This window comes from Diadema antillarum, unplaced genomic scaffold (assembly GCF_040938485.1).
Source record: "Diadema antillarum isolate AM-2024a unplaced genomic scaffold, OU_Dant_1.0 scf00000148, whole genome shotgun sequence".
Classification (NCBI taxonomy): domain Eukaryota; kingdom Metazoa; phylum Echinodermata; class Echinoidea; order Diadematoida; family Diadematidae; genus Diadema; species Diadema antillarum.
The window spans coordinates 1398751-1417833 of record NW_027271037.1 but is presented as its reverse complement, the minus strand read 5'-3'; the positions used below and the strand labels follow the sequence as shown (position 1 = coordinate 1417833).

At 37.8% G+C, this 19083-nt stretch overlaps 2 protein-coding genes across 2 annotated transcripts in view; both read left to right on the top strand.

The window, feature by feature from the left end:
- Positions 1 to 10204, top strand: part of LOC139721742 (flotillin-1-like) — a 28717-nt gene extending 18513 nt beyond the window's left edge. The window contains exons 9-11 of the mRNA XM_071633064.1: positions 3960 to 4097; positions 5499 to 5663; positions 6765 to 10204. Coding sequence (XP_071489165.1) covers positions 3960 to 4097; positions 5499 to 5663; positions 6765 to 6788 — 327 coding nt within the window. The 3' untranslated portion in view covers positions 6789 to 10204. The remainder of the gene's footprint in view (positions 1 to 3959; positions 4098 to 5498; positions 5664 to 6764) is intronic.
- A 3120-nt stretch (positions 10205 to 13324) lies between these two features.
- The window catches only part of LOC139721741 (valine--tRNA ligase-like), a 38204-nt gene continuing 32445 nt past the window's right edge, over positions 13325 to 19083 (top strand). Inside the window, exons 1-5 of the mRNA XM_071633063.1 lie at positions 13325 to 13348; positions 13477 to 13711; positions 15034 to 15109; positions 15747 to 15847; positions 16823 to 16950. Of these exons, the coding sequence (XP_071489164.1) occupies positions 13487 to 13711; positions 15034 to 15109; positions 15747 to 15847; positions 16823 to 16950 (530 nt within the window). The 5' untranslated portion in view covers positions 13325 to 13348; positions 13477 to 13486. The remainder of the gene's footprint in view (positions 13349 to 13476; positions 13712 to 15033; positions 15110 to 15746; positions 15848 to 16822; positions 16951 to 19083) is intronic.

Below are 19083 nucleotides of genomic sequence, written 5' to 3'. Positions count from 1 at the left end.
CTATGGGTCAGTACATTGATGACTGTAGTTTCAAGTTTGTTCATGGCAGAATCAGGGGTGCCCCCCTTGGGACCCAGGGGAGGGCGGTGGGGAGGGGTTCTAAAGGGGCCTAAATTGTACATTTTCATCTTCTTCTTGAGAATCCCATGACCCATTTTCACCAAACTTGGCAGGTAGCATCCCTAGGGGGTTAGGAACTCAATTTGTTAAAATGGGCACCATGCCCCACCCAGGGGGCCCCCAGGGGGCCCAAACGCCCCAAAATTAAGGAATCTGTCAAAATTTTCTTCTCTAGAACCAGAAGTGATAGAGCTAAGTTAATACTATGAGTTTGTACATTGATGACTGCAGTTTCAAGTTTGTTCATGGCAGAATCAGGGGTGCCTCCCTTGGGACCCAGGGGAGGGGGTGAGGTGGGGTCCTAATAGGGCCTAAATTGTACATTTTTATCTTCTTCTTGAGAACCCCATGACCCATTTTCACCAAACTTGGCAGGTAGCATCCCTAGGGGGTTAGGATCTCAATTTGTTCAAATGGGCACCATGCCCCACCCAGGGGGCCCCAAGGGGGGCCCAAACCTTCAAAATGAAGGAATCTTTAAAAATCTTCTCTAGAATCAGAAGTTATAGAGCTAAGATAATACTATGAGTGAGTACATTAATGACTGTAGTTTCAAGTTTGTTCATAGGAGATCCAGGGGTGCCCCTCTTGGGGGCAGGGGGGGGGGGGGGTGGTTGGGAAGGTCCAAATGGGGGCCTGAATTGTACATTTTCATCTTCTTCCTGAAAACCTCATGATGTATTTTGATCAGACTTGGCAGGAAGCATCCCTAGGGGCTCAGGATCTCAATTTATGAAAATGGGCACAATGCCCCACCCAGAGGGCCCCAGGGGGCCCCAATCTCCCCAAATTAAGGAATCTTAAAAAACTTGGGCCCTTATTGTACATTTTCATCTTCTACTTGAGAATGCCTAGTCAAATTTTGGTAGAGCTGTGAATGATTCAGATTAGTGACTGCGTGAAAGGTGAACTTGCGATACTCAGGTGAGCGCTAGACCCGCGGGTCTCTTGTTATTTTTTATTTTTTTTTTTTTTTTGGGGGGGGGTTCGGATCAGAAGGGCTTTCAAGGACATCTACGGATCAGACATTATTACACAGTCATATACCATCATCATTCACGTTTCTACAACAGCAGAGTAACATACAAGTAAAAAAGCATATCTTCGATACAGAAGCATTTCTTTTTTATCAAAGATTGGGCCTTACCCAAACACTGGAATGAGCTCCACCCCCCCCCCCCCCCCCCCCAAAAAAAAAAAGACCCTCAATATGGTTTACACTAGTACAATATCGTTCGGATGTATAGAAACATGTAATAGACAGCAATATAAGGAGATTAAAAAAACATATCAAATTATAAGTTATAAGTTGAGATAACTTTGACGCAACACACTAAAGGTATTGTTTACCATTGGGAGAGATATCACATTCGATTCATATGTGCAGGTTAGTTGTATTACAAAACATTCTACCATGTAAAAAAATTATAAAGCCTAAAACATACGGAGATATCACCATTTCTTTTCAAGAAACCATAACCATGATAACTGTTGACATAAAAAAAAAAACATTCTTATCAGATCTATTTAGTATATCTAACAATATTTAGCATTAATTATACTGATTCAAGTTTGTACATTAATCCCTAACTCACAGTGTAGAACTAGTTTGAGGAATCAAGTAAAGCTGGGTTTTTGTTTTACGTGCACTAATGGTAAATAATGCCTTGAACGACAACCTCGATTAATTACCGCCATCTTGAATTTTGTGTGAATACTATTGTTATCGCTAAATATTACACATTGGCAAAAATTTGTGCCAAATAATTTTAAGCTCCTATCTCTTTTTGGAAAATACTTTCTGTTCAATCTTATCTGCCTCAGAACAATCTACTATGATGAAATGCTACAGTAATAGCGACCAGCGTCACCTACCACTTGGCATGAAAAGTTAGTTTGCAGGTACTTGCAAGTCACTAGACCATTACAGTATTACATGTGACCATGTAAACACATTGTAAGCAAAATTTATAATGCATAAATTTAATTTTTTCAAGTTTTAGGTGTCAACTTGTCAACAGTGTATGATATTGCCTGTAATTCTAGAAATATGAATTATGTCTCAATCTCAATCGCAGGTTTCAAAATAATTCTTCAGTTCTTCTTTGATAAATACTAAATCATGCATTTTTACATTTCTTCCTTTTTTCAAAACAATATGAAAATATGGATCCCCCCCCAAAAAAGAGAAGCAAACAACCCCCCCCCCCCCATATAACACAATACACAGCTAAAGTGGTATCAACTTTTAGAAAGTTTTACTCTCCTTCATAAGACATCAAATTTGTTGCAATCCAATGTCTCTATCAAATTTTATGTTTGAAATGTTAATTTCAATAAAATGGCGGCCCTGTTGGACCGCATCTGTACTTTGCAACAAATCTACTGAGGTGTACTTACGGAACATTGCTTAGTATGCTTATTATTATGTATGGTCTTGTTTATAGAGAGAGTGGAACTCGAAAAGTAAGCACGATCTTCGATTTGACCCTCTGTGACGTCTTTGGGAACAGATGCGTGTAAATAACATTATGTAAAATGGGATTTCAAGTTTGAGACATTATAACTCCTCAACCAAATACAATACTGACCTCTAATTTTCTCCAAATATTGATTATATGGGAAAGATGTTAATTTCTGCATGGTTTTCATAAACATTTTTAATTTTATTTTTTTAAACTTTTGAGAGAAATATTCATGGTGCATTCTGAAAAATGTCTCCATAAAAACCTAAGATGGTTTGAAATGGCATTGAAATGTTCAGAATATATAAAAACCATATGAATAGACAGCAAAACAGACAAAATTGTATCAAAATCGAAATGATACATTTACTTTGGCGCAATACACTATATGTCAGCTTTGATGGCCTGCAATCTTGAATTTTTTGAGTGATTGATCCAAATTTTGTTTTAAACTTTCTATAGCAAGGTTATTTCAAGCTTCTACCTCTATTTGAAAGATATTTTTTGCTTCATCTCATCTGCTTCAGAACAATCTACTTTGAAATAATAGCAATCAGCGTCACCTGAGCTACCACTTGGTATGAAAAGTTAGTTTGCAGGTACAAACCCTTGTCTGTCAAAGAAAAAGTCTGCATTTGCCAAGACTACTACACGCACCACTGGCACTGCTACAAGCGCCAGTGCCAGTGGTGCGTGTAGTAGTCTTGGTGCGCACAGGCTTTTTTTACGACCAACAAGGTCTTGTCACAACTAAAGTGGCCATTTTTACGTAGTGAGTTTTCAAGTTTGAGACTGAAAACGGTACTGACCCCTTATTTTCTTCAAATATTAATTATATGTCAAACAAAATTCTTGAAACGTTTCAAGATAATCCTTTAGTTTTTCTCTGATTTATGCTGAATCAAGCATTTTCATGATTTTCCTTTTTTCAGAAAAATATCAAAAAATGAGTGTTTTTTCCTTAAAATCTCAATCAAATTATCACAATAACCCACAAAAATGGTATCAACTTGTAGAAAATTTTATTCTCTTTCATATGACATCAATTTTGTTGAAATCTGATTTTTCAATCAAATTCTATCTTTCAAATAACAAATTCAGTAAATATGGCGGCCATCTTGGACGCCATCTTGGATTTGGAGGCTTTCGCAACAAATTTTTTGAGGTAGACCAGTGGAATGTTGTTTGTTACAATAAAAACTTGAAAATAAGCATGGTCTACTTAGTTTGTAGAGAGAGTGCAACTCACTCGTTAAGTAAGCGACTTTTTGGGGTTTGGCCCTCCGGTTATTTGTGGAAACATTTAAATAGGGTGTTTGAGACCATATGACCCTTTGCCATGTACATCACAATGCAAATCTGTCTTCATTTCAGGTGAAGGGAGAGGCTGAGGCCTTTGCCATTGAGGAGAAGGCCAAGGCGGAAGCTGAGCAGATGGCCAAGAAGGCTGATGCCTGGAAGGACTACCAGGATGCTGCCATGGTCGACATGGTGCTCAACGTCCTTCCCAAGGTAAGGTCTCGATGAAGCAGCCACCTCTCACCAACTCTGATTGAGGCTTTCTGGAGGCTTCAATATCTCTTGACATTCTGAAGAGCGAGTGTAAAATCCCTCCAAATTTGGGAGCTATTTTTGCTGATAGAGATGCATATATCCTATAAGTGTCTTTCTGATTGCTATACAGAACCATCCCAATGTTCACATACATGTGTAAGTGTTGGCTGCCCAGATATGCTATGATGGAATGAGCCAGCCTTTTCATGCATTTTAGTTAAATGCATGCTTCTTCTAAAAAGATTCAAGTGTTGTGACCCCCCAAAACCATGCCTGAATCTAAAAAAAGTTTCCCAGTGAGCCATGTAAACAGACCACAAGGAATACTGTGCAAGAGGTACAATCAGAGGCTCTCAGCTGAAAATGTGTTTGAGAAATATCTTTTGATTTGAATACTTGGGGAAACTGGTCTAATGAGAATATCTATGCACAGCCCTTCATAGAAAAATTGTTGAAATTTATGAAACATACATGTATATTATTCATTAAAAAAAAGGAATTCAGTTTGTTTCATTGATAATTTCAATTCTTTGTTGGTGACAGCCTGGTTGAGCAGTGCTAGCACTGTAAGAGCAGTTATCACTGATATTTACAAAGTTATAGAAGCCCCCCAAAACGTGTCATTTGAATTGACTACATAGATTCTGGAAGAAATTCAAGAAATTGAAAGAATTGTTCTTCAATCAAGAAGCAAGAGTGGCACTGTGGAAGCAAAAAGTAGGCAGAATGATACAGAAGCAGCCACATAAAGCCACCACTGCCTACAATACACACACATACTCACATAGAAACATAATACACACCCACACACACACATCCTGTAGATGCACGCTAATACCTGTACACACCCGCACACAACTACAGTCAAACCTGTCTTAGCCACCTGCTGTAGGCTATATGACCACTGCGTATCTGGGCAATTACCCGTGGAGGAAAATTACCCCCTGCCTAAATACTGATTAGTCGTAAGGTTAGAGTAAAGATGAGGATTAGGTTGAGGTTTAGGGTTAGAGTTTAGGTTAGGGTTAGGATTACGTTCAGGATTAGGGTTAGGGTCTGGGAAACGGCCTGGGGTAATTGTCCTGGGGGTAAGTCCCCTTAACCCCACCACTGCAAACAATTCCCTCGGAGAGAAAAAGCATTTTAAAGAACCTGTCTATAAGAGCAACTTTTTTTTTTGGTCTCCAGTGGGTGGCCACTATAGACAGGTTTGACTGTACTTTACTTGGAGGATCCTAGAGGACAACTGCGGGAGAAAGAGTAAACCATTTATTTGTTTGCGACCTCAGTGGGTCCACACCTTCTTGTTATTGTCTGTTCACTTCCAATGCACCTCCCTCCCGCCGTCCCATAACCCAGGTTGCTGCTGAGGTTGCTGCTCCGCTGGCCCAGGCCAAGAAGATCACGATGGTGTCCAGTGGGAAGGGTGATGTGGGTGCCCAGAAACTGACCGGCGAGGTGATGGACATCATGGACAGACTGCCCCTGCTGGTGGAGAACATGACCAGCGTCAACATCAACAAGGTGAGAAGTGACCAAGAGGACTTGTGGTAGTAATTGTTCAAGATGACAAACATTGTTACACAGTAATGAGAATAGCATGGGTGTTGCCGATGATGGTTTGAACTCACAGGAAAGGGATGTTACTAAATTCAGTTGTGATTATGCTGTCATACACATACTATCTGTGAAATGAAGAACTTCTCGCATACTCATAGGGAAGCTCATTGTGACGTTATAGAGATAAGTGGAATTACATAATCTCTATCTATTGGCACTTGCTGTTTATGCCGTATACAACTGGTCAGTGAGTCAAATTTTTTGCAAAATGGGACTTACCGACAATTTTTCGTGTGGTTAAATTTGCAGTTATGGAGTACAGTACTGAACAGAGAAATGTACACGTATGTGTGAATGTCACAATCAAGTCTGGATTAGAGATAATAGTTTTGCGAATAACAAGTGAATTGCAAAATTCGCGAAAATTCAGAACTTGTGAAATACTTGGCATAAACAGTATTGTCAGACACAGAATCTGTGCCCATTTGGAGATGAAAGGACTCCAGTGGATGTGCCAATGCATAAACAAAGCACAGAAAGGCAGTAAACATCTCCTCTGACCATACAGGCTTTATTGTTGCGTAATGTCACTGGGTGGAGGAGTTGAATGCAGTTTTCAACAGTTTCTCATCACATATTGATGGTTCTGACTATGTGATTGATTGATTATTTGATTTCATTTTCTGTATAAAAAACAACACACCAAAAAACAACAATGGCTGGATGGCTCATGTTCAGGTTGGCATCGCTGGTCTTTGATGGGGTCCAGGACATGAAAATTACAAATTCGATATAAAATTATGAGAGTTGAAAACATGAAGATATATGTGAAGTACATAGATTGAGAGGAAAAAACAACAAAAACAACATTGTATATTACAGTTGATACAAGCAAATAACAAAAGAAAGGGGGAAATAAGATGAATCATAGCTTATAATAACCTGTACTTATTTAGATAATGCAGCTCTTTCTCATCAACAAAGAAGAATTAAATTAACAAAGCAGTAATCGTATAACAGCACATCCTATATTTCTCTTTTCTTTTCTTTTTTGACCCTTTGCAGGCAATTAAAGGCACCCGGGTCTAGTGTGGATGGATATCTGTAGAGATAGTATCGTCTATTCCATCAGACCAACATGTGAAGACTCAGGCATCTGGCCTCATTTCATCAACCAAATATACTGGGATGTGTCGATGCGTGGTCTTGTGTGAGAGTTTGATGTTTTTGTATTGATCAGGTCTAGAAATGTACAATGTTTATCCCAACCAACACCTGTATATGTTTTCTTTTTAAAAAAAAAACACAATTATTTAGTTCATAGTAGGTTTGATTATGATCCCGCATACCTCTTGTCATTTTTTAGTACCGTGTTGATGAATTGCTTGTGATATTTTATATATGGCACAAACATGTTGGTATTCCTTAATGAATGTGAAATTGATTAGAAGCGAAAAGAGTTGGAAGTCTGGAATGAAGAAGATAATGTATAAAAAAGTTTTGTGAATCTGTTCTGTATTTATGGTCATTGAAAAGCTATACCCCGTCATGTCTAATTTCATGGTAACGTGACATAGAGTTATTCTGAGTGTATATCTGGAGAGGCTTTTCAGTGTTTTATGCCATTGCAAGCTCTTCTTTCATCACACAGTTCAGTCTGTTGTGGGTGGAGGCATATAGAAGCATGTTTCACTCTATTCACTCCACATCATCTTTATGTATTTCAAGGGGCCTGATGACTTATGGACTTAAATGTGTGCTGCTTTAGATTAAATTTAAGGCTTCGTATGAAACAGCCGAAGTAGAAAAAGAACCCAAGGGTCTGTTCACATTGCCAGTGTGGTCTAGGCTGTGCGTATAAGGCATTATATAGCAAGAGCTGGTGATGCATTAATCATAATGTGTCAGAGAGTACAAGGCTTATGTCAGTGTGAACACACTCATGCTTCGCAGTCGTAGGCCCTGTTGCCAAGCCATGATATAGATGTAAACTGGAGTTTAGAGTTCCCCACATCCCAACCCCTCTCAGACGCAGGCATTTCGGCAGCTGGGCCCGACGCAGTTGCAGACCAAATCTCAGACCGAGCCTAGAACAAGTGGCAGTGTGGATTGGTTGGAGTGACAATAATATCGTGCTTTAAATCTGCGTCGCAAACGCCAAGACTACGCTAATTAGACCCAAAGTGGTGTTCTGCATATGGGCGAGACAGCTGCTTCCATTGCAGATCTAAAGCTCGCTATTGTGTCTTCAGGGAACGAGGGAAAGTATTTGACACTGTCTAGACCACATGACTTCTCCACTTTATTGGTTGCTGTGATACCGGTCTTGTAAATACACATTGTAATGTGTCGTCTTACTCTATCAGCATGCCAGTTGTATGTGCAGTTTGCAGCTTTTAGGATTTACTTATACACAATATATGTATGTTCTTTATTAGTGTATATATGCAGATGTATTTGATAAACTGAACTGATCTTTCAACATTTTACATTTTTAATGGTCTGTCATATCTTTGACATTTGTCATTCAATGACTTCTCCAGGTTCTGTTTAAAAGCATCATATCTGTATTTTGTTTAAACAGTTTGTGCAGAGTTGTCATAAAACTGTATTTGTCTTTTGCATCATTGTCATTAATGTTGATATTTTACAAAATTGTAGAGTCGATGGTAAAGTACTTGTATGAATGTATACATCATAATCAAACTCTTCTTGGGTAATCATTTCAAGAACAAAGAATAATTCGCAATGCCATGAGCTTGATGGAGCTCAGCTTGAAGATTGAACTCTTTGTAATCATACAATGTATATTCATGGTCTAAACATAAAATTGTGTACATGTATTACCTTTTAATTAAGGGTTACTTCTAGGTTATGGTCTGCATTACTTATTTATTTCTCTTCCTTTTTTTTTTTGGGGGGGGGGATGATTCTCAATTATTGATCATGGAAATGCAATTGATTTCATTTACTACTAATGCATGCAAATACTTCAATACAGTACTGCCTAGTCTGACTTACAAACTTTTGATTCTAATGGATTGTATTGCCTTACCACACAGCGTGATCTTGAAGTAGGGCCAGTAGTACATGTATTCCAGAGCCAAAGGAATGTGAAAGAGTGTGGAAGTTGTGGCAACCTCCCTGGCAAAGAGAAGTGCAAGTCTGGACCCAAGACTAACTATTTTCCATAGTACAATTTGTATTTTATATTTTGTTTAAATGGCTGTCACATACATTTCCCATGTATGATCATGCATACATTCTGCTTAAGGGTTTTAGTAAGTTTGAAACCCCCTGTGGATTTGTCACATTGTGAAATACAAAATGGCAACATGTCGGTGGAGAATGCTGTGAACATTCAAAAGTACTCATAAAAGGTGCAAAAATTTGACTGTGGAAGCGTAATTTTGTCCTAGTAACCAGACATGCATATCACATAGTGTGCACCATCAAAGCTACCGCTGTTGAGCTGCATGCAAGCTGCCTGATACACCACAAAGGCTTCTGTGTGACCTAATGTCAGTGATTCTACCACCAATGAGCACAGTTGTAATACTATTGTATATTGATGGGTCTAGAGATACTCCCAAGAAGGATTTCAGTTGTGACCATTTTATACTGACTTACTACTATGCATTAAAAGAAAAAAAAATGGAAAAGGGAAAATCCATCATGCATATTCCCTGTTGCATGCATTTGTAATATTATGTTCTCATGAGGTTTTTGTTATACAGAAAAGCAACAGAATTGAAGTGCATATTTGTACACAACATGTGAACTATTTTATTTACTGTGTGGAAGAATGCTCTTCCACCAACATTTTTGACAGATGTAAACTCCTGATGTAGGGCTTTAATGTAGGGCTATCTTTGTGTATAGGTGCCATTACAAGCATATATCAGATTGTTAAACTGCAGTCACATCCAACTGCCTAAGACATTTAAATCCATTAATTCCCATTTACCAGTGTGAGGGAGAAAAGGGAATGTAATTTCTTCACATTTGCAATTATTTAGAATATTGATTTGGAATCAATTACAGACAAATATATATTTTTTTTGGTATACATGAACTTTCTATAGTTCATGAGCTTTTTTTTTTCATCATCATCAATGGAGGGTATTTGCAATACATGTACAAGTTTTTAGGATGATTACTGATATTTTGATTACTGTGATAGTTCATGCAGAATAAAGAGAGGGAGAGTTTTCATCATTTACTGTTATCGTATGTATATGATGATGCTCCTTCCTTTCACTGCTGTTTTCATTTATATGTCTTCTGTTTATACATTTCTATTCTAATCGATCTCCTCTAAATTTAGGCTCTGTGATAATAATTTCTTCCGTATCACATAATTTTCCTCATGGAAAAAAAATAATACAAAAGAAATAGGATATGCTGTTGATCGTATCCAACCATGACAGTGCTCTTTTGAAGTGTACAATATTATTGTATCAAGTTGTATCTTTTTTCCCATATTGTCAATAAATGTCTGTAGATGAGGACTCTGATGTAATGGTGTGTTTTCATTATCTGTTGTAAATGTCTCTGTACATGATGAAGGTGTATGATGTCTTCATACAGAAATCAAATGCAGGTGTGGGAGCAGATAAACCACACTTTGTATTCAACCTGTTTACCTGATACACAATGTATATGAGAGTTCGCTCACCTCCATGCATTCTTACAAACTACGACCTGAGAACATTGCAATCTTGGGGCTGGGGTAGTTATGAGGGCTTCCATGAAGGCATAGTTGTCCATTTGCATACAGTGGAAACTCAATATGTGTACAGAGAGATCTGATATCAAAATATCTGACATAATAAATTGATTTCTCCGGTCCCAATGAATTTATTTCCTTAATTTTGTATTGTTTATTGACTACTAATATTTATACAATATTGGATGGCCCTGAGGTTAATACAAGGAAATATTTTGCTTAGCGAGTCCAATATTTCCTTGTATTGACCAAAAATACTAGTAGGACACCCAATATTATCATTATTATCCTACAGAGGATTTTAGCAAAGAGCATTATCACTTACCCTTTGGTCTCCTCCTGACATTGGGTATGGTACACTCTTCAGTGCAAGTTAGTCCACTTCATATCCAGATAATACAGTGATCTATGTATTTTGATGCACATTCCAAAGGAAACTTAGATCAATGTCGAACTACGCCAAAACAAATCTTCTATTCTTGAAACAAATCTAGTAACACAATACAAACACAGAATTTGAGAAAAAAACCGTAGTTTAGTTAATTTGTGATTGACCAATCACAGACGTTTTTACTTCATATTTCGGGTCATCTTGTATATCTCGACCAATCAGGGTGCAGTTTATAAAAACTTTGGGGGATCCCCCTCTTGCCGTCCAATATTTTAAGTATTGGCCGCCTCGGCAAAAAAATATTGGTCGAGTTCAACAATCTTTCTGAGTGGGTTGGAGGTTATGAGGTGCGTCGATTATTTATAAGGATTGGTCGAGTGTTTTCTGAAAAAAAACCTGCAATTCTAAAATGTCATATCTTCCTTATTTCTTATCCAATTTTTGTCATTTTTGTATCACTCTGTAGGGAATATTTTTCTCGTTATTTTAAAGTCCATTCACTTTTTTTTTTGATATCCTCTTTAAGGATCAAAAGAGGGATTTTTTCTTGTAACACCTAGTATATACAGGTAGTATCAATAGGGGGGGGGGGAGGGTTACTTATCTATAAATATGAAAAAATTAGGATATTTATGCGCACATACCAATAAGAAACATATTGAATTGATAACATCATCAAGAACTTGGATGTTCGGTGTGACATAAATCAATCATCATTCTGATTATTTTCTATCACTGTCATTTACGTCAATCCACCCACCTTATAAGTTACAATTGGTTGCTTGTTTCATGATAGGGCCTATGCCTGATACAGAATATATAACATAGAAAAGGGTACTTTTTTGACCGAAAGATCTCATCAATAATGGTCCACGATTAGGAAAAAATATATGTTCTCTCCCTCCCTCTTTACCTATTCAGGCCTGCATGTTTGTAAATGATGTTATCAACATTCAACCAGCGGTAATGAAACATCTGTACTTGCATGCATGTCATTTCTGTGAGTGCTACATGATAAACCTAACTTATACCTAAGAGAATATATGACTACGTTTAGTGTTCTACGCCATATACACCGAGCAGAGTTTATTTTTTTATTTATTTATTTATTTTTTTTTAATGAGGCATGATTGTGAGAGAAATCTGTGACACTCATGTTAAGAAGGAAAGTGATGATGAGAATGAAAGACATGGATGGCTGCATGTAGACAAGTAGATGGATAGGGAAGCCGTTTTAACCCTAATCCCACCGGGTTTTTTGAGGGACTTGAAACCACGGGGGGGGGGGGGGGGAGGGGGCTTTTTGGCACCCCTTCAGATCTCGGTCGTGGATCAGGCGATCCTCGCGAAAATGTGCTATAAGGTAGAGGCCAATGTAATCTACAAGACTGTACAGTTAGATTTTTCAAATGACTATATGCAAAAACAAATTTTTTGCCTATAAATCAAAAAAATAAAGCTCCAAGACTTCTAATTTTTGGTGAACATATTCTTTTCAATATCCTCAACAATAATATTGAAGCAAAAATTCGGTTTCAGAATTATTTCTTATGTATTCTATTGTTTATTGAATTTCGTATGTATTTCTCTGTTTTTTACTTTTTGTTTTTGTTGGTTTTTTAAAGCATAATCAGGCTAAAATAAATCATTATCAGCCATTGAAAGTAAAAATATTTATTTTTATATGAACTAATTGCAAAAACACAATTTACATCGGATTTGTACACAAAATCATGTTTTTGAGCACTTTTTGGTTTGAATTTTTTTTTCAAAGGGGCGTGGCTTCAAAATGGTATGCCTGGGAGCGACAAATTTGGTCTCAAAAGTTGCGCGATACTTGAAAGAAAAAAAGTCATAAAATGTCGCGGCGAGAGCATCATGCGTTGCGGAATAATCACGTGAGGGGGGGGGGGGAGGCAAAACGCCCCCCCCCCCCCCCCCCAGTGGGAATAGGGTTAAGGGCAACCCTCATTAAAGCCTCATAAAGGGTGAAGAGATGTAGGGCCTATGTTTGAAAATACGAACTCTCAATGCCCGATGATGCAATATATTTGTAATTGTAATAAAAAATGCTGACACAGTGTACCCCTACAGCTGACCGATACCATCGGTTCTATTTTTGGATGTTTTTTGTGATTGCGTCATTCCTCTTGTTTATGATGCGGCTGTAGTTTCTGTTTTTCTACTTAGATTTTATTTTTCCTTTATCTTTCAGTGTCAACAGATGGATCTGATTGTCATTGTTTCTAATCTTTTTGTGAGTAAACTCTTTCTGTTTCATCATTTTTAAGAATAGATTAGGATGCACATAAAAGTGTAAAATAATGAGACTAGAGATATACCCGACGAGCGCTCATCTGCAATTAAAAAAAAAATAGAATAATAAAAATGACCAAGACAACATCAAACGAAAGACAAACTGACAGCAGTAAGTAAATCACGATCACTATTATTCAAATTGGCAACTTTGCTTCACACACGTTGTCCATTTCAGGCTGATGCAACTTCTCGTTCGACCGTGACCGAAAAGTAAGCAGAGGTTCTCACATTTGTAAGCTTGAATGGGACCTGTAAGTCTATATAAGTCTCAAATTACAAACGGAATCCCATAATTCACGGATTTTTTTTTTCTGCTTATGGTTCCTCATTCGCTGCAGATTGTGTCAAATGGCAGAGCAATCAGAAGTCACACCCAAGGTTGTTGGAGACCCGTCAGCCTCAGCGGGAACGGATGGAAATGGTAACCCGGTAGATACGGCTGAGAGTGGTGGTGACCAGCCGGTGCAGAAAACAGCTGCTCAACTGAAGAAAGAGGCCCAAAAGCAGGCGAAATTAGACAAGTTCAAAAAGAAACAGGAAAAGCAGGCCCAGCAAGAGAACAAAGGTGGAGAGGTAGGCCTATTAGAGCTAAAGCTTACCTTTAACGCTAGTTATTATTGCTCAGGGGAGAAACTAGGGTCTAACGTTAGAAGTTAAACCCAGCCAACCCTGCCCTGTCCTAACCGCAGCAGCGACCCCATACGGACAAATACGTTACTGTGTTACAGCGCCCCGCGACGGGGTTAGCCCTGTCCCTGCTTGCTGCAGTACTGTCTGTACACAGCACACCCTTGTCTCTGTTGTGTAAAGTCATGAAACCCTAACTAAGCATGCATATATGTAACATATAGCCAGGGTGAATGGAGAAGAGAGGCAGTTAGAAAATGAAAATGAAACACTATTGATTATTTATGTCTTTTTTATGGGGGGCCGGGGTGGTCTGTAATGGGAAACTGTCTGTGTCGAGGAGTGTTAACATTATATGTTTGCAATCCATACATGGATGAAACCAAATTCTGGTACCGGTAACATAAAATTAAATACTGCAAATACTTCAAAACAGAGCCTTGCGAACTGTTCTGAAAGTGGATTATCGTCACAATAGACGAGATTTGTATGGGAGGCTGCCTATTGACTGCCTCAGTGCCAAAGTGAAAAAAGATCTTGTTGTTTTTATTTACAAAGTTTTAAATAACCTCTTGCCTGATTTTTTGACTTATCAAGTGAACGTCTATCTAATTACAATCTGAGGAACTCGGCATTTAAAGTATTGTTACCAAAACCAAAGACCAATTTCTGCAAAAGTAGTACTGTTTACATAGCAGCTCAATTATCAATTAGGGCCTGTACTGGAAGCCACGAGAACATGTACAAGGTTAGCACAATTTCTGAAGGATATCGATTCTGTTTTCTTACTTGATTTATGAGTTTCTCTATTTCTGAAGAATATTTTTTTTTTTGAATCACTTCCTTTCCAAGATTTTTTTTCTTCTTCTTACTGCATTCTACTGTCTGACTGTTTTGTAAAGAGTTCACCAGATGCGTGAGAAAAATGGGTGCCATGCGTGAGATCGTGAGACAGACCCTAAATGCTTGAGTCTCACTCAGAATGCGTGAGACTTGGTAGCTCTGGTGTTGAATTGCACCTTCATATGGCTGGTACTTTCATATTCCTACCGACCCTGGCACAAAAGAGTCTGCATTAGAATTTAACAAGCAAGGGGACCCTTTTTGTTCTTCATGAAAGTTAATGGGGTGGCCAAACTTTTCATATGGATTGCCTTTGCTGTACTGGCACCCGTACAGATTTGTTTCCCTTTATCAAACTCACACAGAAATACAATACATGAATGTCTGCACATGTTTTGTGTTTGTTTTTGTTTGTCCATTCACAGGGAAAGAAAGGAAAGAAAAAGGAGGAAAAAGCAGCAATAACGTATGACAAGAACACAGCACCTGGGGAAAAGAAAGGTATGTTCTTTATACAGCAGTTATGTGGTACAAAAAAACAACAACAAACAAACAATCAAAACTTGGTGCTTAACTATATATTTTGGCTGGAATTTATTAAAACTTATTTGTATTGATCTTGGAACTGTGGAATACTACCATCTTTCTGTGTCACATGCATGTCTTAATGATTTGCATATAGGGTAAGATACATTTTTATACAGGTCCTGGAATATTGTATAATTTACATGCAGAACTGTTGCACTGTGAGCTGTGAAAGGTATAGTGCCAATATCGTGAAGTATTCAGAATGATATACATGTAGTCCTTCACTCCTCTCTAGTATTTTTATGTGTCTATTTACCTGGGATTGTTATCATCGTGTCAGATTTTTAAAAAACATTCTCAATGACAAAATAAAGGTTACTGGAGATACTTTGCTGCATTCATTTCTTCTCGAAAAGAAGGCGTCACTTACACTGTATGTTTTACCCATTTGAATGGTCGGTGATTGATATCCAATGTTATCAAGATATTGTCGTTTGTACAGTTGTATAGCGATGGTATACTTTCGGTCATATATTCTTTTGATATTGAGATACATAGTTTGGATATTTATGGATTTCTATATTTATAATACTTTTTCTTAACCCCCCAGATGTCAGTGGTGCAATGCCTAATGCCTACAGCCCAGTGTATGTGGAAGCAGCTTGGTATGCATGGTGGGAGAAAGAAGGGTTTTTCAAGCCTGAATATGGAGTGAGTGTAGATGGACTCTTACCTGACAGCCGTTGCATTCATACAGACGATGATGGGCACCTTCTTCTTGCCCTTCTGAGTCCTTTTGGCCCTGACAGATAATGTTTTGCTATGTGATTCAATCGTGTCTATTAGACAAACTGATGATATGTATGGGATTCTTTTATTTGTTTGTTTGTGTTAAAGAACATGGGAGAGGACAGATGTGATTGTGGCTGTGACTTCGCCATGTGCCCAGCAGAATGACATGGACTCATGGGATTGAAGGAAGGTGTGCCTAGCAGAACAACATGAATGCATGCAATGCGCGTAAAGTACATTGTATAACTCGTGCCTTGCATCGGTAGTTGCATGTGATCGTGTTGTTCTGCCGGGCACACCTTCCTTGAATTACATACATTTGTGTCGTTCTGCCAGGTACATGACAACTTCTTTTGTGAAGAATGTAATTTCGATATAGATATACATGTTTTCTTCTGTTATTGTAAAACCAAGAGATAAAAAGGAGATTGGAAATCTTCATTTTGGAGTATTTTATGTCAATTGTGATTAATTTCGACATAAATAGTGACGACCGTTTCATCAGAATTTTTTGCTGGAAGTGTAGTAAAGAATGTTTTCAATGATTGTTTGTCATTCATGCAAGTGTATAATAACAGGCACTTGACGATGACTAGTTTATATATACAGTGGATGAGTTTGGGAAGACTTTTCTTTGGTTTCTGAAGTGATGCTCTTGTAGAGAATGTCCTGAGCTCCTGAAAGTAAAGACACTGCACGTTTCATGTTGCATTTTTCTGCCCTCTGAGGTAGATATTATAGCTACTTCATTCTCTTTCTTCTTTATTCTCCCTTTCATTATTTGAAATTTTTGAAGTTAACTCCCCTCAATTTCATTACGTGAAATTGTGAAGTATAGATTAATAGAGGAATTATTGCAATTAATCAGATGTGCCGTCAAATTATGGTTTGCAGGGACGGGATCTCTCCAATCTGAAGCAGGAAGACCTGTTCATGATCTGCATCCCGCCACCAAACGTGACGGGCTCCCTACATCTTGGCCACGCCCTGACCAATGCTGTGGAGGATGCCCTCACAAGATGGTGAGTGAATGCTGTGCGCATGATTTTTGTTCCATCCACTAGACTTCATTTTGAAAATATTCATGAATAGACTGTGTATGGAAGGAGTTTATAGGACTTATTTGGAAAATGTTTGAATACAGTGTACAACATCACAGAAAATTAGAAATCTCAACATCCTGGTATTTCATTGACAGTGGCCAAGAGGAGAGGCAGAGTCAAAAGAGTTGGCTGGGGTTGGAGATGAGTGTGGTTACATGTCTATATTGTGCTCTGACTGAGCATATGTGACCCTGCATCACAAAACCAACACAAAGCTGCCAGACATGGATTTTTAGTTAAGAGCAGATGCTGAAAGAGCAGACTTTACTCTTTAAAATGATGTATAAATCAATTCAAGTGGACTCTCCTAACCTATCCTAATACTGGAAAGAAAGCACACACTCTGTAAAGTGTGAACTGAGAAAAGAGGCTCTGAAGTATAGGGTCTATTCAAGTGCTTAATCTTTACCAAGCCATGCTGGCTGTGCGATGAATGGAACAAAAAACAGGATGTTAACTACTGGAGCAGCAACAATGAAGGGATTATTAGATTAAGCTGAAATTAAAGATACTGTGATAACACATTCTGTAAATGATTAATGCCAACTTTCAATGCAGTAGCATCATTTTCCACAGAGTTATTGGAGTTGAAAGTGAAGAATATTAACAGGGGTTTTAAGAAATGAAAAGAGGACTCTGTGAGAAACACCTAATTACACTATTCCACCAAATAGTGTTTGAGAAAAACTGCTAAAAACACAAGTTTCTGTTCGTTTTATGATCCCAAACTTTAGTATGATGTAGAAGAAGACTTGCTTTTTCAGAAAATATGAAAAACTCAAGATTGGCTGGGTTGACCCATTTCACCTTTTTTCAGTTCTAACACAAAATCAGTGCGTGCGACTTTTTGTTAGTTTTGTGATGCATGGTCACATATATATAGCTCTTGATTAGAACTTGTCTATAATCTTGTGCTTGCTCTCTCCATGCATACAGTTGTGTATTATGAAGTGCACTACTTGATACTGTTGTATTGTGCCCCTAAGGTAGCACAGCTGTACAACTATGTACACTGATGAAACTAATGAAATTAATTTTGAGAATGGCAATTTACAGGTTATTGCATTGAACAATAAGAAATATGAACCAAGAGTATATAATTCTTTAGGTAATATTAATGGGAAACTGATGTAATGAACCAAAATTTTCGTGGAGAATATCTGTGAGAAGGAACAGAATGAAGCAAGTGACAACTATCACATACCAGCTGATGATGCAATACTACTCATGTTTGGTGTATACAGAATCGTATTTTGTATAATCATATATAAATTGTATATAAGGGCAAGTCCAAGATAACACGCGCGTTACGTATGGGACATTCAGAGACTTTTATGACCTGAAAAATAGTGTTAATGGCCTTTGATCATATTGAACTTTATCATAGTGATTGATATCTAGGAGAAGTATAATCATGTAAAAAGTTGAGAAAAATGACCTTGACAATTATATTCTAGAAGAGAAAATATGTGCTGTTACGTATGGGACCAGAAAAATTTTGTTTTTTTGAACATTTTTTTCAACCTCAAAACTCTCTGAAAGTATTTCATTCTACAACTTGTAACTCACTGTGGTGAAAGTCACAACACTCAAGATTATCACAGGTAAGTTTCATGTCATTAGGCAAAAAGCTCTAATTACAGGTTCTAATTAAAGACAGACATGACGTGTTACGTATGGGACAGTTACGTATGGGACACTTTGTCCCCCATTCATTTAGTGTGTGGAGAACCATGTTTATGGGTATTTTGCATAATTATTGAATTAAAATCAGTTGAAACTACTCAAATACTGATCCAGATTGTCAAGGAAACAATATTCCCCAAATATTCATCATCATAGTCATATTCAATCATATTTTTATAATTTTATGACCAACCTGAGTATGCATGCCCTTTGTCCCCCATTTGTTTAGTGTGTGGAGAACCATGTGTATGGGTATTTTGCAAAATAATTTTGCAAAATACCCATAAACAAATTTTTGCATAATTATTGAGGTGGAATCAGTTGAAATTACTCAAATACTGATCCAGATTGTCAAGGGAACAACAT